Source organism: Sciurus vulgaris, assembly GCF_902686455.1.
Source record: "Sciurus vulgaris genome assembly, chromosome: 13".
NCBI lineage: Eukaryota > Metazoa > Chordata > Mammalia > Rodentia > Sciuridae > Sciurus > Sciurus vulgaris.
This window is the reverse complement of record NC_136474.1, coordinates 1,080,678-1,097,284: the sequence shown is the minus strand read 5'-3', so window position 1 is coordinate 1,097,284 and position 16,607 is coordinate 1,080,678. Positions and strand designations below refer to the sequence as shown.

At 41.0% G+C, this 16,607-nt stretch overlaps 1 protein-coding gene and 1 pseudogene across 2 annotated transcripts in view; one reads left to right on the top strand and one right to left on the bottom strand.

Moving 5' to 3' along the window:
* The window catches only part of LOC306642570 (chromodomain-helicase-DNA-binding protein 1-like), a 72,310-nt pseudogene that overhangs the window by 10,658 nt on the left and 45,045 nt on the right, over nt 1-16,607 (bottom strand). The window contains exons 5-9 of the transcript in view: nt 14,374-14,462; nt 12,752-12,825; nt 11,514-11,666; nt 8,141-8,224; nt 7,045-7,223 (exon numbers count right to left, since the gene is read on the bottom strand). The product of the transcript in view is annotated as a chromodomain-helicase-DNA-binding protein 1-like (transcript). The remainder of the gene's footprint in view (nt 1-7,044; nt 7,224-8,140; nt 8,225-11,513; nt 11,667-12,751; nt 12,826-14,373; nt 14,463-16,607) is intronic.
* LOC306643245 (E3 ubiquitin-protein ligase TRAF7-like) lies at nt 3,152-5,911 on the top strand. Its single transcript, XM_079109267.1, is given in 3 exon segments — nt 3,152-3,374; nt 3,609-3,739; nt 3,741-5,911. Coding segments are annotated over 3 exon segments (2,007 nt in total). The 5' UTR covers nt 3,152-3,293; the 3' UTR covers nt 5,536-5,911.

The following is a 16,607-nucleotide window of genomic DNA, read 5'->3' as shown; positions in this document are numbered from 1 at the left end:
CATAGACTAAAGGTGAAAGGATCTGGGAAAACATACCATACACATGGACTCAGCAAAAAAGCTGGAGTATCCATCCTCATTTCAGATAATGTGGACTTCAAGCCAAAGTTAGTCAGAAGGGATAAAGAAGGTCACTTCATACTGCTTAAGGGAAGCATAAATCAGCATGATATAACAATCATAAACATCTATGCCCCAAACACTGCCTCATCCATGTATGTCAAACAAATCCTTCTCAATCTCAGAAACCAAATAGTACATAACACAATAATACTAGGTGATTTTAACACGCCTCTCTCACCACTGGACAGATCTTCCAAACAAAAATTGAACAAAGAAACCATAGATCTCAATAACACAATCAATAATTTAGACCTAACGGATATTTATAGAATATACCATCCAACCAAGAGTGAATACACTATCTTCTCAGCAGCACATGGATCCTTCTCTAAAATAGATCATATATTATGCCACAAAGCTAATGTTAGCAAATACAAGAAGATAGAGACACTACCTTGTATTCTATCAGATCATAATGGATTGAAGTTACAAATAAATGAAAGAGTAAAAAACAGAAACTATTTCAACACCTGGAGATTAAACAATATGGTATTATATGATGAATGAATAACAGAAGATATTAGGAAGGAAATTAAAAAAATCTTAGAGGTAAATGAGAACAAAGAAACATCATAGAAAATCTCTGGGACACTATGAAAGCAATACTTAGAGGGAAATTTATTTCATGGAGCGCACTTAATAAAAGAAGTAAAAGTTAACAAATGAAAGAACTAACACTACAGCTCAAAGCCCTAGAAAAAGAAGAACAGACGAGCACCAAAAGTAGTACAAGACAGGAAATAGTTAAACGCAGAGCTGAAATCAACGAAATTGAAACAAAAGAAACAATATAAAAAATTGACAAAATAAATAGTTGGTTCCTTGAAAAAATAAGCAAAATTGAGAAACCTTTAGCCACACTAACAAAGAGAAGACGAGAGAAAACCCAAATCAATAAAATTCAAAATGAACAAGCAAATATCACAACAGACACGATTGAAATACAAAACATAATTAGAAGCTATTTTGAAAATCTATACTCCAACAAAATAGAAAATTTTGAAAGCATCACCAGGTTTCTAGAGACATCTGAATTGCCTAAACTGAACGAGGAGGACATACACAATTTAAATAGACCAATTTCAAGTAATGAAATAGAAGAGGTCATCAAAAGCCTACCAACAAAGGAAAGTTCAGGACCAGATGGGTTCTCAGCCAAGTTCTACAAAACCTTTAAAGAAGAGCTCATTCCAATACTTCTCAAAATATTCCATAAAATAGAAGAGGAGGAAACCCTCCCATTCTCATTCTATGAAGCCAATATCACACTAATACCTAAACCCACACAGAGACACATCGAAGAAAGAAAATTTCAGACCAATATCGTTAATGAACCTCACCGCAAAAATTCTCAACAAAATTTTAGCAAATCGCATTCGAAAACATATTAAAAAGATACTGCACCATGATCAAGTGGGTTTCATCCCAGGGATGAAAGGTTGGTTCAACATCAGGATATCAATAAATATAATTCACCATATCAATAAACTTAAAGTTAAGAATCACATGATTATTTCAATAGATGCAGAAAAAGCATTTGATAAAATACAGCACCCCTACATTCTCATAACACTAGAAAAAATAGAGATAGTGGGAATATTCCTGCACATTGTAAAGGCCATTTATGCTAAGCCCATGGCTAATATCATTCTAAATGGTGAAAAACTCAAAGCATTCCCCCTAAAAACTGGAACAAGGCAGTGGTGCCCTCTTTCACCACTTCTATGAAATATTGTCCTTGAAATTCTAGCTAGAGCAATTAGTCCAAAAAAATTAAAGGGATATGAATAGGAAAAGAAGAACTCAAACAATCCCTATTTGCTGATGATATGATTACATACTTAGAGGAACCAGGAAATGTCACCAGAAAACTTTTAGAACTCATAAGTGAATTCAGTAAAGTAGCGGGATATAAGATCAATGCATGTAAATCTAATGCATTTTTATACATAAGTGATGAATCTTTGGAAAGAACAATCAGGAAAACTACCCCATTCACAATAGCCTCGAAAAAAATAAAATACTTGGGAATCAATCTCACAAAAGAGCTGAAAGACCTCTACAATGAGAACTACAGTGCACTAAAGAAAGAAATTAAAGAAAACCTTAGAAGATGGAAAGATCTCCCATGTTCTTGGACTGGCAGAATGAATATTCTGAAAATGGCCATACTACCTAATGTGCTACACAGATTCAATGTAATTCAAATTAAAATCCAAATGATGCACCTTACAGAAATAGAGCAAGCAATTATGAAATTCATCTGGAAGAATAAGAAACCCAGAATAGCTAAAGCAATCCTTAGCAGGAAGAGTAAAACAGGGGGTATTGCAATACCAGATCTTTAACTCTACTACAAAGCAATAGTAACAAAAACAGCATGGTATTGGTACCAAAATAGAAAGGTAGATCAATGGTACAGAATAGAGGACACAGACACAAACCCAAATAAATACAATTTTCTCATACTAGACAAAGGGGCCAAAAATATGCAATGGAGAAAAGATAGCCTCTTCAACAAATGGTGCTGGGAGAATTGGAAATCCATATGCAACAGAATGAAACTAAAACCATATCTCTCACCATGCACGAAGCTAAACTCAAAATGGATTAAGGACCTCAGAATCATACCAGAGACCCTACAAATTATAGAAGAAAAAGTAGGTCCAGATGTTCAACATGTCGGCTTAGGACCAGACTTCCTCAACAGGACTCCCATAGCACAAGAAATAAAAGCAAGAATTAATAACTGGGATAGATTCAAACTAAAAAGCTTTCTCTCAGCAAAGGAAACTATCAGAAATGGGAAGAAAGAGCCTACAGAGTGGGAGAAAATCTTTGCCAATCATACTTCAGATACAGCACTATTCTCCAGAATCTATAAATAACTTAAAAACTCTACTCAAAGAATACAAAACACCCAATCAACAAATGGGCTAAGGATCTGAACAGATGCTTCACAGAAGAAGATCTACAAGCAATCAACAAACATATGGAGGCGAACTACAAGTCCCGGCGGGCCCCGCGCGCCGGCGCCTCCGGCTCCAGCGACTGTCCCTTTCCCGGCCGGCGGCCGCGGGGTCACGATGAAGCTAACGGGTGGCGCTGCCGCTCCCGGGCAGCCGCGGGCGGGGAATGCTGCCCAAGGACCCTGGATGCCTCTCTAGAGCATGAGCACAGGCAAGAGCGCCCGCTACAACCGCTTCTCTGGGGCGCCTGCCAACCTTCCCTCCCCAGACCTCAGCACCGGGGTAAGGGGTGTCCCAAGGGTGAGGGTCTGCCCTCTTCATACCCCCATGCTCCAGTCATTGGCACTGACTGCAGAGCTTCCAGAGTACCCCTGCCCAGCAGGCCTGCAGGCGGGGATGCCTCCCGAGCATGGTGCTGGGTATCCCTACATAAGCACGCCAGTCTGCGGGTAAGTGTGTTGGTGCATGTCCACATTCCCTCCGGGGACAAGGCCAAGGCTCCTCCTTCTCTCCTAGACCAGAATGGAAACCTTTGGACCCGCCTTCTCACCTGTCACCACCATCACAAAAGCTGATGGTTTCAGCACATACAAGCAGCACCGCAGAACACCTTCCTCTTCCAGCACCCTCGCCTACTCCCCACGGGATGGAGGACGGCATGCCCCCCATCAGCACCCCTCGCCGCTCCGATTCAGCCATCTCCGTCCGCTCCCTGCACTCCGAGTCCAGCATGTCCTTGCGCTCCACGTTCTCACTGCCCGAGGAGGAAAAGGAGCCGGAGCCACTGGTATTTGCTGAGCAGCCCTCAGTGAAGCTGTGCTGCGAACTCTGCTGTGCTGTGTTCAAGGACCCTGTGATCACCACATGTGGGCACACGTTCTGTAGGAGATGCGCCTTGAAGTCAGAGAAGTGTCTTGTGGACAATGCCAAGCTGACAGTGGTGGTGAACAACATCGCAGTAGCCGAACAGATCGGGGAGCTCTTCATCCACTGCAGGCACGGCTGTCGTGTGGTGGGTGCAGGGAAACCCAGTGTCTTCATGGTGGACCCCCGGGGGTGCCCCTTCACCATAAAGCTCAGTGCCCGGAAGGACCATGAGGGCAGCTGTGACTACAGGCCTGTGCGCTGCCCCAACAATCCCAGCTGCCCACCCCTCCTCAAGATGAACCTGGAGGCCCACCTCAAAGAATGCGAGCACATCAAGTGTCCTCACTCCAAGTACGGGTGCACCTTCATTGGGAACCAGGACACATATGAGACACACCTAGAGACGTGCCGGTTTGAGGGCCTGAAGGAGTTCCTGCAGCAGACAGATGACCGCTTCCACAAGATGCATGTGGCCGTGTCACAAAAGGACCAGGAGATAGCCTTCCTGCGCTCCATGCTGGGCAAGCTCTCTGAGAAGATTGACCAGCTAGAGAAGAGCCTCGAGCTCAAGTTTGATGTCCTGGATGAGAATCAGAGCAAACTCAGCGAGGACCTCATGGAATTCCGGAGGGATGCATCCATGTTGAATGATAAGCTGTCCCTCATCAATGCAAGGCTGAACATGGGCATCCTAGTATCCTATGACCCTCAGCAGATCTTCAAGTGCAAAGGGACCTTTGTTGGCCACCAGGGCCCTGTCTGGTGTCTCTGTGTCTACTCCATGGGTGACCTGCTCTTCAGTGGTTCCTCTGACAAGACCATCAAGGTGTGGGACATCTGTACCACCTACAAGTGCCAGAAGACACTGGAGGGCCATGATGGCATCGTGCTAGCTCTCTGCATCCAGGGATGCAAACTCTACAGTGGCTCTGCAGATTGCACTATCATTGTATGGGATATCCAGAACCTGCAGAAAGTGAACACCATCCGGGCCCACGACAACCCTGTGTGCACACTCGTGTCCTCCCACAACATGCTCTTCAGTGGCTCCCTGAAGGCCATTAAGGTCTGGGACATCATGAGTACTGAGCTAAAGTTGAAGAAGGAGCTCACAGGCCTCAACCACTGGGTGCGGGCCCTGGTGGCAGCCCAGAGCTACTTGTACAGTGGCTCCTACCAGACCATCAAGATCTGGGACATCCGGACCCTCGACTGCATCCATGTCCTGCAGACGTCTGGTGGCAGCGTCTACTCCATCGCTGTGACGAATCACCACATTGTCTGTGGCACCTACAAGAACCTCATCCATGTATGGGATATCGAATCCAAGGAGCAGGTGCGGACCCTAACAGGCCATGTGGGCACTGTGTATGCCCTGGCGGTCATCTCGACACCAGATCAGACCAAAGTCTTCAGTGCATCCTATGACCGGTCCCTCAGGGTCTGGAGCATGGATAACATGATTTGCACCCAGACTCTACTGCGCCATCAGGGTAGTGTGACCGCACTGGCTGTGTCCCGGGGCCGGCTCTTCTCAGGAGCTATGGATAGCACTGTGAAGGTTTGGACATGCTAACAGACTCCAGACCAGACCTTTGCTTCTGGTGGCCCTGTCTGAGCCAAGCTGGCCACAGGGGGTGGCCCTGGAGCTTCTTCCTACCCTGTAGGGGCAGGTAGACAGAGTCACATGGCCAGGCAGTGCCCTCCCTGCCCTGCACTCCATGAGCCTCCCTCTACTCAACTCGACCCTGTCTCATTGTGGCTAGGGCCATGCCCAGGCTCCTCTCTGGGTGCCAGGTACGACGCTTGCCCAGCCCACCCTTTGTCCCCATGCCAGTTGGACCATGGGCCTTTTTACTTACCTTTTCTACTGTTTTTAAACTGTATATAGATTTATTTGATTACTTCCTGATTGAAATAAAAGCTGCACAGACTGTGAAAAAAAAAAAAAACATATGGAAAAATGTTCAACATCTCTAGTAATAAGAGAAATGCAAATCAAAACCCCCCTATGATTCCATTTCACCCCAATTAGAATGGCAATTATCAAGAATACAAGCAACAACTGGTGTTGGCAAAGATGTGGGGAGAAAGGTACTCATACATTGCTGGTGGGGTTGCAAATTAGTGCAGCCACTCTGGAAAGAAGTGTGGAGATTCCTTAGAAAACATGGAATGGAACCACCGTTTGACCCAGCTATCCCACTCCTTGGCCTATACCCAAAGGACTTAAAATCAGTGTACTACAGAGATACAGCCACATCAATGTTCATAGCTGCTCAATTCACCATAGCCAGATTGTGGAACCAACCTAGATGTCCTTCAATTGGTGAATGGATAAAGAAACCGTGGTACATATATACAATGGAATATTACTCAGTCATAAAGAAGGATAAAATTATGGCATTTGCAGGTAAATGGATGAAATTGGAGAATATCATGCTAAGTGAGATAAGCCAATCTCAAAAAACCAAAGGTCGAATGATATCACTAATAAGTGGATGAGGACACATAATGGGGGGTGGGAGGGGTTATTGTTAGGGTTAGAGTTAGGTTTAGGGAGGGGGCAAGAATGGAGGAAGGAAGGTCTGTATAGAGGGAAAAGAGAGGTGGGAGGGGTGGGGGGAAGGGAAAAAATAACAGAATGAATCAAACAACAATACCCTATATATATTTATGATTACACAAATGGTATTCCTTTACACCATGTACAGAGAAACAACATGTTTCCCATTTGTTTGCAATTAAAAAAATGAAACCCCAAAGAGATTATATCCATTATGTTAAGTTACCTGCTCAAAGTCATACATCCAGTAAGTGATAAGGTATAATCTGAATCCAAATTTGACTGTTTAAAGCCCATTCTCTTTATTCTATTTCCTCTGCCTTTAAGTACCACACTCATTTAGCTTCTATGACACCTTTCATGTAGTAGGTACTGCGTGGGTGTGAATTAGGCTAACAAACTAATGTGTAACTGGAGACAAAGTGTGGTTAATGCTGGTACTTGTTATTTGCATTCACATCCTCAGAGAGTACTGATTATAAATCATGGGACTTGAAATAAAAGAACAACATATTTTACCTGGAGGTCAGCATCAGCCAAAGATGTCTGGGCTCCAAGAGTAAAATGGCCTTCTATGATCATGTTGGTGAACTGCAGTTTGGAAGCTGCTTTCCTATAAACTAATTCGTCCACAGTGTCTTGGCCAATCAATCAAAAACTTTCAAAGCTCTGTATGTAAGTCAAGTGAGAGCAGTGTGCTATGAGTCTGCAAAGCTGGGGGGAAAACATGCCAGAAAAATACAGCAAAAAGGAAGCAGAACCAAAGACCATATTAAGAAAACAATTCAAAGGACATTGCTCACTTTGACCTGAGCACTTGTTAGATCTGGCCTCAACTTCTCTCTGAACCTTTCCCAAAAGAGTCAGGGAAAGAATGATGAAGTGACCACAACTGGAGCTTCATTTATAGCCAAGGACAACTCCTGGCAGGCATGTTATCCTGAGGTCAAAGGGTAATTCCACAACCTCTTAACCCCATTTTTTTTTCATGGTACTGGGAAGCAAATCCACGGGAGCATTACCAATGAGATATTCTTAGCATTTCATAAAAAAATGTTTTATGTATTTACTTGAATTTTTTATAGACATTGATGGACCTTTATTTGTTTATTTATATGCAGTGCTAAGAATTCAACCCACTACCTCACACATGCTAGGCAAGTGCTCTCCCAGTGAGCCACAATCACAGCCCCAAGATTTTTTATTTTGAGACAGGGTTTTAGTAAGTTGCCAAGGCTGGCCTTGAACTTGCGATCCTCCTGCCTCAGCCTCCCAAGTTAATATGATTACAGGTATGTGCCACCATACCAGCTTTAACTCCATTTTTAAATTGAGTTAGATTCTAACTAAAGCCTAAAAGTTTCTTCTAATTATTTTGCAATTTAAGTGTTCTTTTTAACAGTGAGACTGAATTGATCATGTGACCCACTGAACATGACTCTGCAAGTCAGTGCCAAAATGGGGTTAAAACCCAGTGGTGGGCTGGGGAGATAGCTCAGTTGGTAAAGTGATCACCTTGCAAGCACAGGTCCCAGGGTTTGATCCCCAGCACCACAAAAAAAAAAAAAAAAACAGTGGTTCTCAATTCCCAGTATGACACTGTTGTCAGGACTACATTCTTGTAAGTCATATCGAGGATTAAAATCACTGTCAACAAAAATAACAGTATCTGGTGCTGTTAAGTTCATGCCAATTACACCTGAAAACCACGCAAAATAGAAGTATGATCAGCAACACACAAATAAGAAACTGGAAAGCAGACACAAGGCTAGACTCGGTCATACTGAACACCTGACATCAGTCCAACTGAGTGGTTTCCTCTTTCAGGCTGACATCTCTGCCCCCAAATCTGGAGCCCTGGAGTGGTCAAATGTGCCACCTCACCTCATGTTGCCTGACCTGGGAAAATTAATTATCAAATATAACAGAAAGAGAGATAAGGGGCAGAAAAGGACACAATATAATGCTGTGAAGCCATGTTTGAAAATCTTGATTGGATTTTGCTTAGAAAAATCTGTGAATAAGGACACAGGCTCTTTCAGAAAACAGCTCCAAAAATGAGAGGTCTGGGGTCTGCCATTGTTGCTCAGTGACAGAGTGCTCACCTACCATGTCTGAGGCACTGGGATCAATGCTCAGCACCTCATTAAAATAAAGAAAATAAAGATATTGTCTGTTATGGTTTAGAATTGGTGTCCCCCAAAAGCTTACATATGAGAAAATGCAAGAAGGTTTGGAGGAGAAATGATTGGATTATAGATTTGTCCTAAAAGTGAGTAAATCCCTAATGGGATTAACTGATTGGTAATTAGAGACAGGTGTGGTGTGACTGAAGGAACTTGTTCATTGGGGCATAGATATGGGATATATAGTTTATATATGGAAAGTGGAGTCTCTCTCTGCTTTCTGATCATGATGTGTGCTGCCTCCCTCTGCCACACTCTCTCATCATGATATTCAGCCTCACCTTGAGCCCCAAGGAATGAAGCCAGCCTTCTATGGACTAAGACCTCTGAAACAATAAGCACTCAAATAAACTTATCTCCTCTATAGTTGTTCAGGTCAGGTCTTTTAGTCACATTGGCAAAAATGCTGAATAAAGTAGTGTTCATCTACAACTAAAATATGTATTTAAAAAAGGAGAGGTCTGCAATGTGCATTAAGAAAAGCACTTAAACACACTTGCAAGCTACAAGATAGGAGGACCCTGACATCTGTTAATGAGAAGATGGGATGATACATGTCTCTGACTAGAGTAAATGAACTTGTCTTCCTGAATTGGTTTCTACATTAATCAAAGACAATGTCATAAAATTAATTCAAGGCAGAAACACTCAATGCAACAACTTTTTTTGTCTTTATTCAGTGGTGCAGAAAAAGGGTCAAGGAAGTACCTTGGGTTACAGGAATTTAGACTACTATGAAGGCAAATTACAGCATTCTCTTTGATTAATGTGAAAACTAGTACAGAGAAGACTATTCTTCCCAGGGTTGTTATAGCTCACTGCTGAAACAAGCACTTGTTCCAAGAACTGAATGAAATGTTCCTCTTCCTAATGACTACTGACTCCCAGCTGGATATCAAGAAAAGTCAGGCAGGAATGTTCTCATTTAAAGCCTTCATATAAAATTAGAGTTGGAAAAAATAAATAATAATGACTGATTACTGATAGATGCTAAATTATATCCAATAATGACAGTTATACTTCTACTTTACTATTCACCAAGCATTGTTGAAAAATGTTCACATAAAATAACTTTCAACCCTCACAACTCTGCATCCTTTCCAGTATAATTCTCATTTTGCAGACACTGAAATGGAAACACAGCTAGATTAAGGGACTTATTTGAAGTTGCACCACTAGAAGTTGAGAGTCAGGACTGCAGCCCATATTTAAGAATCTGTGGTTATTACTCCTAGGTTTGAGACAGGATTCTGCCATGTTGCCCTCACTGGCCTTGAACTCCTGGGCTCACACCATCCTTCTGCCTCCGCCTCCTGAGTAACTGGGACTGTAGGCATGCACTACTGTACTTGGTTCCACAAACTTTTTATCCATTATATCCTACTACTACCTAGGCAATTGTTTTACTTAAAAATGTGTCCCATAAAAATTATCTTCCTCTTGGGTTGAAGTTGGCTAGTGCAACCCTTCTTCACTAAGGGGAATATTTTAAGCTGTATTTAGATGTTTGGGACATAGTCATAAGCTATCACTGCCACCTGCTGACAAAATGTGGTAATAAACTCACCTCTTGAAAGTTGGAAACCCATTAAATGAAAATGCAGCAGAACTATAGCAAAAATGTGATAACAAATATGACAATCAGTGTTTGGAAAGGTTAACATCCAGGACTGCTTCAGATCCTAGATAATCTACTAAGGCCTCCAGGGAGATTAATGGAAAAGCAGAGGTTTCTTTCTAATTTTAGATGATTCAAATATCTTCTCTCTAAATATGAATAACACAAATGGAATTCCTCTCCCAACCTGATGATGCAGTTGACCAGATCCTGCAAGTTTCCCCTAAGACTAACCATGAGACAACTGAATGAATGGCTCTGATGCAGGGTGTGGAACATGACCTTGGAAGAGACTGAGGCCAAAGGAGGCTGATTATATCTTATTATTGAGTTTATTAGACCGAAAGACATATGCAGGAGAAATAATCTCCTTATACTCAAGGATTATATCTAACACTTCTTTTATATACTCATATAGAACAAAGAACTTGATAAATGCTTTAAAAATAAGTCTGAACTTTCTTTTTATAAATATATTAATCTCTCTTTCATCAAGGACACACATCCTTTTTGTATTCCTATATGTATTCCATATGAATTATTGTCTATAAATAGGAAAATGAGACTCAGATTATGAATTCAAAATTGATTTAAGGTCTTTTTGATTCAGGATGTAAGGAAAATTACATCTCCCATAACTAATTTCAAGTTATTTAATAGTATATGAGAGCACCCCATAACTGACAAAGCAACTCAGATGTCATATGATATTTATGATTTAAGTAATATAGAAAATTTAATAATAATTACAAATAGCTGGCAGTTTCACTATGATCACATTTTAATAGCAAAATGTTTGTTAAACTTTAAAACACTATTCCAGGGGTACTCATGGAGGAGGGGCAACTAGAAACAAGATTATCTTATTTTCCAAATTCACAGCTGGGAAGGAGAGCTGCCTCCACTGAACATAAATAAAACTTCCTCAAAATCACACACAAAAAAAATCACAGGTCAAAGCAGATCAGAATTACTTTCTAATAAGATCAGGTTCCAGCCTCCACTTCTTTGTGACATTACAGCTTAGATTGGTTGGACAGAAAAGAGCTCCAAAGTAGAAGTCACATACTATGCTATGTCAACTGCCTTGATTCTCTCCTTTTATTATACTCCTTGGTAATAACCTCACCTTTCAGAGAATTATGAAAAAATGCACCAGTGGTTGGGATGTAAAAGTACTACACCAGTCCTTTTTTGTCTGCTTTCATCAATATTATGTGGCTTTTCTGCCCTGGTACTTAGGAGAAAAATAAAAATGGGCTGCTGTCCAAAGTTCTTTATAGCCAGGTGTCTTTCTTCTCCTCTCATGGAACTATCCACATGCTCATAGCCATAGCCTTTAATAGACAAGAACAACAACAAACAAACAGAGCTTTACTCTTTTCAAGGACTCTTCAGGAAATAAAAAAAGTCAAGTCATTCTCAAACCAAATGCCTATATTGTCCTTTCCATATCCAGGCATGACCCTACTTTAAATAAATTCCATGGGAAAAATCTAAATTTAGGGGGACAATACATCACTTTACAAAAAAAAAATCACCATAACACTCTATCCTGGGTTTTTAAAACACAACCAGCCAAAGTTTTGGCACTTAAAACAGTTAATATTCAGTTTTAATTATTCCTAGGCAACCCTAAATATTCACCCTCTAATGGCAGTTTCTATTTGCCAAGATAAAATCCTTAACTAGTCAAGCAGTAATACAAGCACTTAGGAACCTGCCTGATTACCCAGCATCTGCTTTTCAATGAAGATTTGGGGCTCTCCACTTACCACCATGCATCAGGTCAGGAAGGGGAATTATAAACTCATCATATTTTGACAGTGGAGATTCCTCAATGTGCCAATGGCATTTCTGTAAGTTTCCAGGTTACTGAAGTACTTGGAGGGTATCAAGTGGATCTGAGAGACCACTCTGAACTAAATTTTAAAACTCTTAGTTCTGCAGCTGATAATCTACCAAAGGCTCAAAACTCATCCACTGTTTAAGCTTTTTCCCATTATCCCACATCAATTTTATTACATATAAAACAGAGTTCTCAGGTAATTGCCTACATTCCCTATTGTCCATAGCAATAATTAGTCTTACCTTCCCCTGCATGATTTGTGGGATCTCTATACTATCCATATTCATTTTCTTACTAATCCTGAATAAGTACACAAGTGTTGAGCTGAATGTTGCAAGACACTGAAAGTTTCTGTCACTGAAACTCAATTTATCATATTTCTGAAGATACTCAACATTTTCACATCTGCTTCACTTAGTGCTGTCCCCTCTCCTCATCTTCTTTTGGTTCTGAATAATGTTTTTGCATTTTCTTCCTCTGTAACATTTCCACACCCCTTATTATTCATCATGGACCTATTTGATCATTAAATATAAAAAAGTCTTCAGTCATGTAGTGACTCAGGGGAGCCACCTCTGTATTCCATGTAGTCTTGGAGAATAACAAACATGTGGGTCATTTGGGAGAAAAGTAAATCTCAATGGCCTCTGGCAAGGAAAAGAAAAGGAGAAACTAGTAATATTTAAGGTGAGTTACCCTCACAAAAATTTTATCAAAGAATACAATTTTATAAGTAAGTCAAATGCTAAAGTAGAAATATAAGTGTCACATAACTTTCTCAGAAACTCTACATAGTTTACATAAGAATACAAAGCACCTCCACATGTAGCTGCATCCTTCAGAGCTGTTTTAAAGCTACAGTGGAGATATTCTCAGGGCACATGTCAATTCACCAGGAACTATGGAAATCCTAGAGCAACCAAGGAGCCTATTTCTGGAATGTCACTTCACTCATTGAAAATAAATATAAACTTTTACTTTAATAGTTAAATAAACACATGAAGAGTAAATGGCAAGATTCACTTATGTGTGTACCCCTTCCCCAAGATCCTGAAGAGCTGTGGCAATTATCTACTGCTATTCCCCACTTGGGGGTGTAAGTCATCATCTAAAAAAGTCTGATAAGCATCACTTTAGAGAAGCAATCCCCCATGATACATGAGGAAACTTGCATACAGATAGTGAAAAGAGAAAAGAATTCAAAATAATGCATTAAGAACAAAATCAAGCTGACAGCTCCTTGTTATCAGACATTGTTTTAAAATTTGCCTGAAAAAAGAAGTACAGTGTTGACAAAACAATATTCTTTTTAAGAAAATGAACTTAATTTAAGCTTACCACAAAGATAAGATCAAGTGTGAGTGAGAACTCCTGTCAGCTTCTAGCCCAAATTGTTGGAAAAGCATTGAGCTTAAATAAAGGTGAGTACTTCTATTCTTATCTCATCTCTGACATTTGCTAGCTATATGACTTTGGACAAGACCTTTCTGGGTCTGGGACATAAAAAACTTGGATGAAGGGTATTTATGGGCTTTTCTCCATCTCTAACACACTTACAGTTGATATATCAAAGAAAATTAAGCACAGTAATACATGCAATTATTTAACTTGCAAACGATTGGAAAATTTTGCCAAATCTGAAGTTTTAGGTTAGTTCAGGCCACACCTGGGACAGTCATCCTGAAGGGATAATTTTGAAATTCTGGTCTTCTGATACCCACTCACATCTGGGAAAGACTATTCTAAGTACTCCTTGAGTTTAAATCAAACCCCACAGGTTAACAAGAATAAGTGCTTACTGAGCCTTTATTATGTGTCAATTTAGCACAAAGTACCAGCAGACAATTATAAAAGAAATGCTAAATGCTGACTCTGTCCTTCTGGCTCTAAAAAATATAGCTGGACTGATCAAGTGAACATACACTGATCAACCAGGCAGTAGATTAAAGTAGGGCTTGCCAAGTGTTGGAGAGGGATCCTAAATACTATAGGAATTCAGGAAAGAACGAATAATGATGGGGAAGAGTGGGGTGGAATGAGATGGAATAGGGTGGGTGTATAATTTTAGAGAAAGTTGACACTAAATTAGGGTCTTGTAAAAGAGGAAAACTTGAATCAGTCTCATGAAATAAGTAAGTTCCTCATTAATTAGGTTTTGAACAGTCACCAGCTGAAAGCAGTACATATATCTATACCTGGAATGCAGGAAGTCCAGCAGCTTATCCAGCAGGTGAAGTATCCCACTAGCCTCAATCAGGTGGTCTCCAACTTCTAAAGGCTCTGGCTATAAACCTGGAAAAGAAAGGGCCCATTCCTAATCACATGCCCTGACTCATAAACTTCTTGAATAGAAAAGTCAATACGTAGGCAACAGCAAGAGAACCCTTGCTCCTTTTACTTCATTATGTCCCTTAGTCACATCTATTTGAGGCACTTTATAACTATTTGCTTATGTCACTATCTCAGTGCAGCTTAACACCAATTTCAGAGCCTGGCACATCCAAAAAGCCTAATAAATACTTGCCTAGGAATCAAACCCACTCTTTAGGAAACTGAGGCAAAGGCAGATGCCAAAGATCAAGAAGATCCAAAAATAAAATGCTAAGGCTCTCACTCTAGGAAAGGAATCCAGAAACAGTCTTAGGTGTATATAAGTGATTCTCAAGGTATGGGGTGGCAGTCAGAATATTCTGAAAGGGGACATTGCCTGGGAGTTTTCTCTTAGTTGAGGCACAACTACCCCTGAGACCACTGCCCAGATGCCTGGAAGTGTTTTCTTTGGGTGCTGCTGCTGCCCACACTGCTGCTGCACACCAGAGGTCTTTTCTCTTGGCATGCCTGTGGTCTACACTGCTTCCACTGACATTGCTGCCCCTGACATCCCTGCTGCCAAAGCTGCTACTGCTCCCTGGAGGTCAACTGGAGGTCTTCTCTCTGGTTGCCACTACAGCTACAGCCACAGCTGCCACCACTGCAGCTGCTGATTCCCCACCACTGCCAATAACACAGATGACTGAGCTATTGCCGAGCACTTGCCTGCTGTCACCGACCCACTGCCACTTACCACTTCTACCACTGCCCAGAGGTTTGCTGCCAGGGAGACTCCAGGTTTGGTTGCACATGATTGCATCCATTTTGAGACACCAGTCAGAGCCTGAGGTATGAGATACTGGTGGGTTTCCTGCTATTGCCATCTTGGGGAGTCAAGGTGCACCTGTCTGGGGACACCAGCAGGACCTTGAATTTGAATGTCTGGTACCTGTGCGTTTGCCTGTACTTGGGGTCTTCCTCCTGGGGGTGCTGGTTGCTGTCATCTATTTATTGTCTCTCAGGATTGCTCATCCCTGGTGGTATATTTCCAAATTCCAGTATCATTGAGATCTTGGGACTGCAACATGGTCAAACCTAAGACATCTGAGGCCCAGATTTGTGGGATAGTGAATAGGTCTGTCAGGGCCTGTCTGGGTCAGGCAGTCTGTGGGAAGTCAGAGGCAGGGCTGAGAAGCATTTGGATGCTAGCAGAGACAGTTTTTCAATTTTCCACTGAGATTTATTTTATTTTATTTTTTCCTCTAGCATCTCGCTCCACCATATTTGGAGCATGATGTTTTTCATGCACCACTTTGTTGAGGATGGAAATATATGCATGGTGTTTTGCAGTTCTGCTGTATATTATTATATTTTTAACTTTTTTCTTTATATATATATTCTTCCTCTTCCTAGTCTGTTTCTCTGAATTCCCTTTCTAACTTTTCTACCCCTAAATATCAATCTCTGTTGGTTCTTCTTCCACTCTTCCTGTGGATTTTTGCTTGTGGTTTCCCTCTTTCTCCTTCATGAGCATCATGTCCTGCACTATTTCTGATTTCTCAGTGCCCAATATTTGACACTGCAAATCCTTTTGGCAAATTTTCTGTTTATATTGTGGACCATTATTGAACTCATCATTGCTGTTTATAGCTAGAAGGCAGTGGACACCTTGGTGGAAGCTATTAGATTTGAAGATGTGTATTGTTTGTACTGGGTGCTGTTGATGTTGGTCTTCCTCTTAATGGTGGTATACTAGAAAACTTCAGGGACAATATAGTTCTATAGGATAGAGTCTGTAGTACCACAGATTCATTCTACTAGATGGGAAAACACAAAAGCAACATGAAAAAAACAAGGGAAAAAGTGCCCAAAACAAAGCAAGATGTCCCAATATGAGAATCCACTTACATAACAGTAGAAGAAATGTCCACAAAGGAGTTTAGAATATACATAGTTAAACTGATCTATGATTAAAGGATGGTATAAAGAGTGAAATCAAAGAGATAAAACAGGAAGTGAAGGATCACTTCAATAAAGCATTAGAGATTGTGGGGAAAAAAAAAAACAGCAGAAATCCTTGAAATGAATGTATCCATAAACCAAATTGTACTTGTAATGG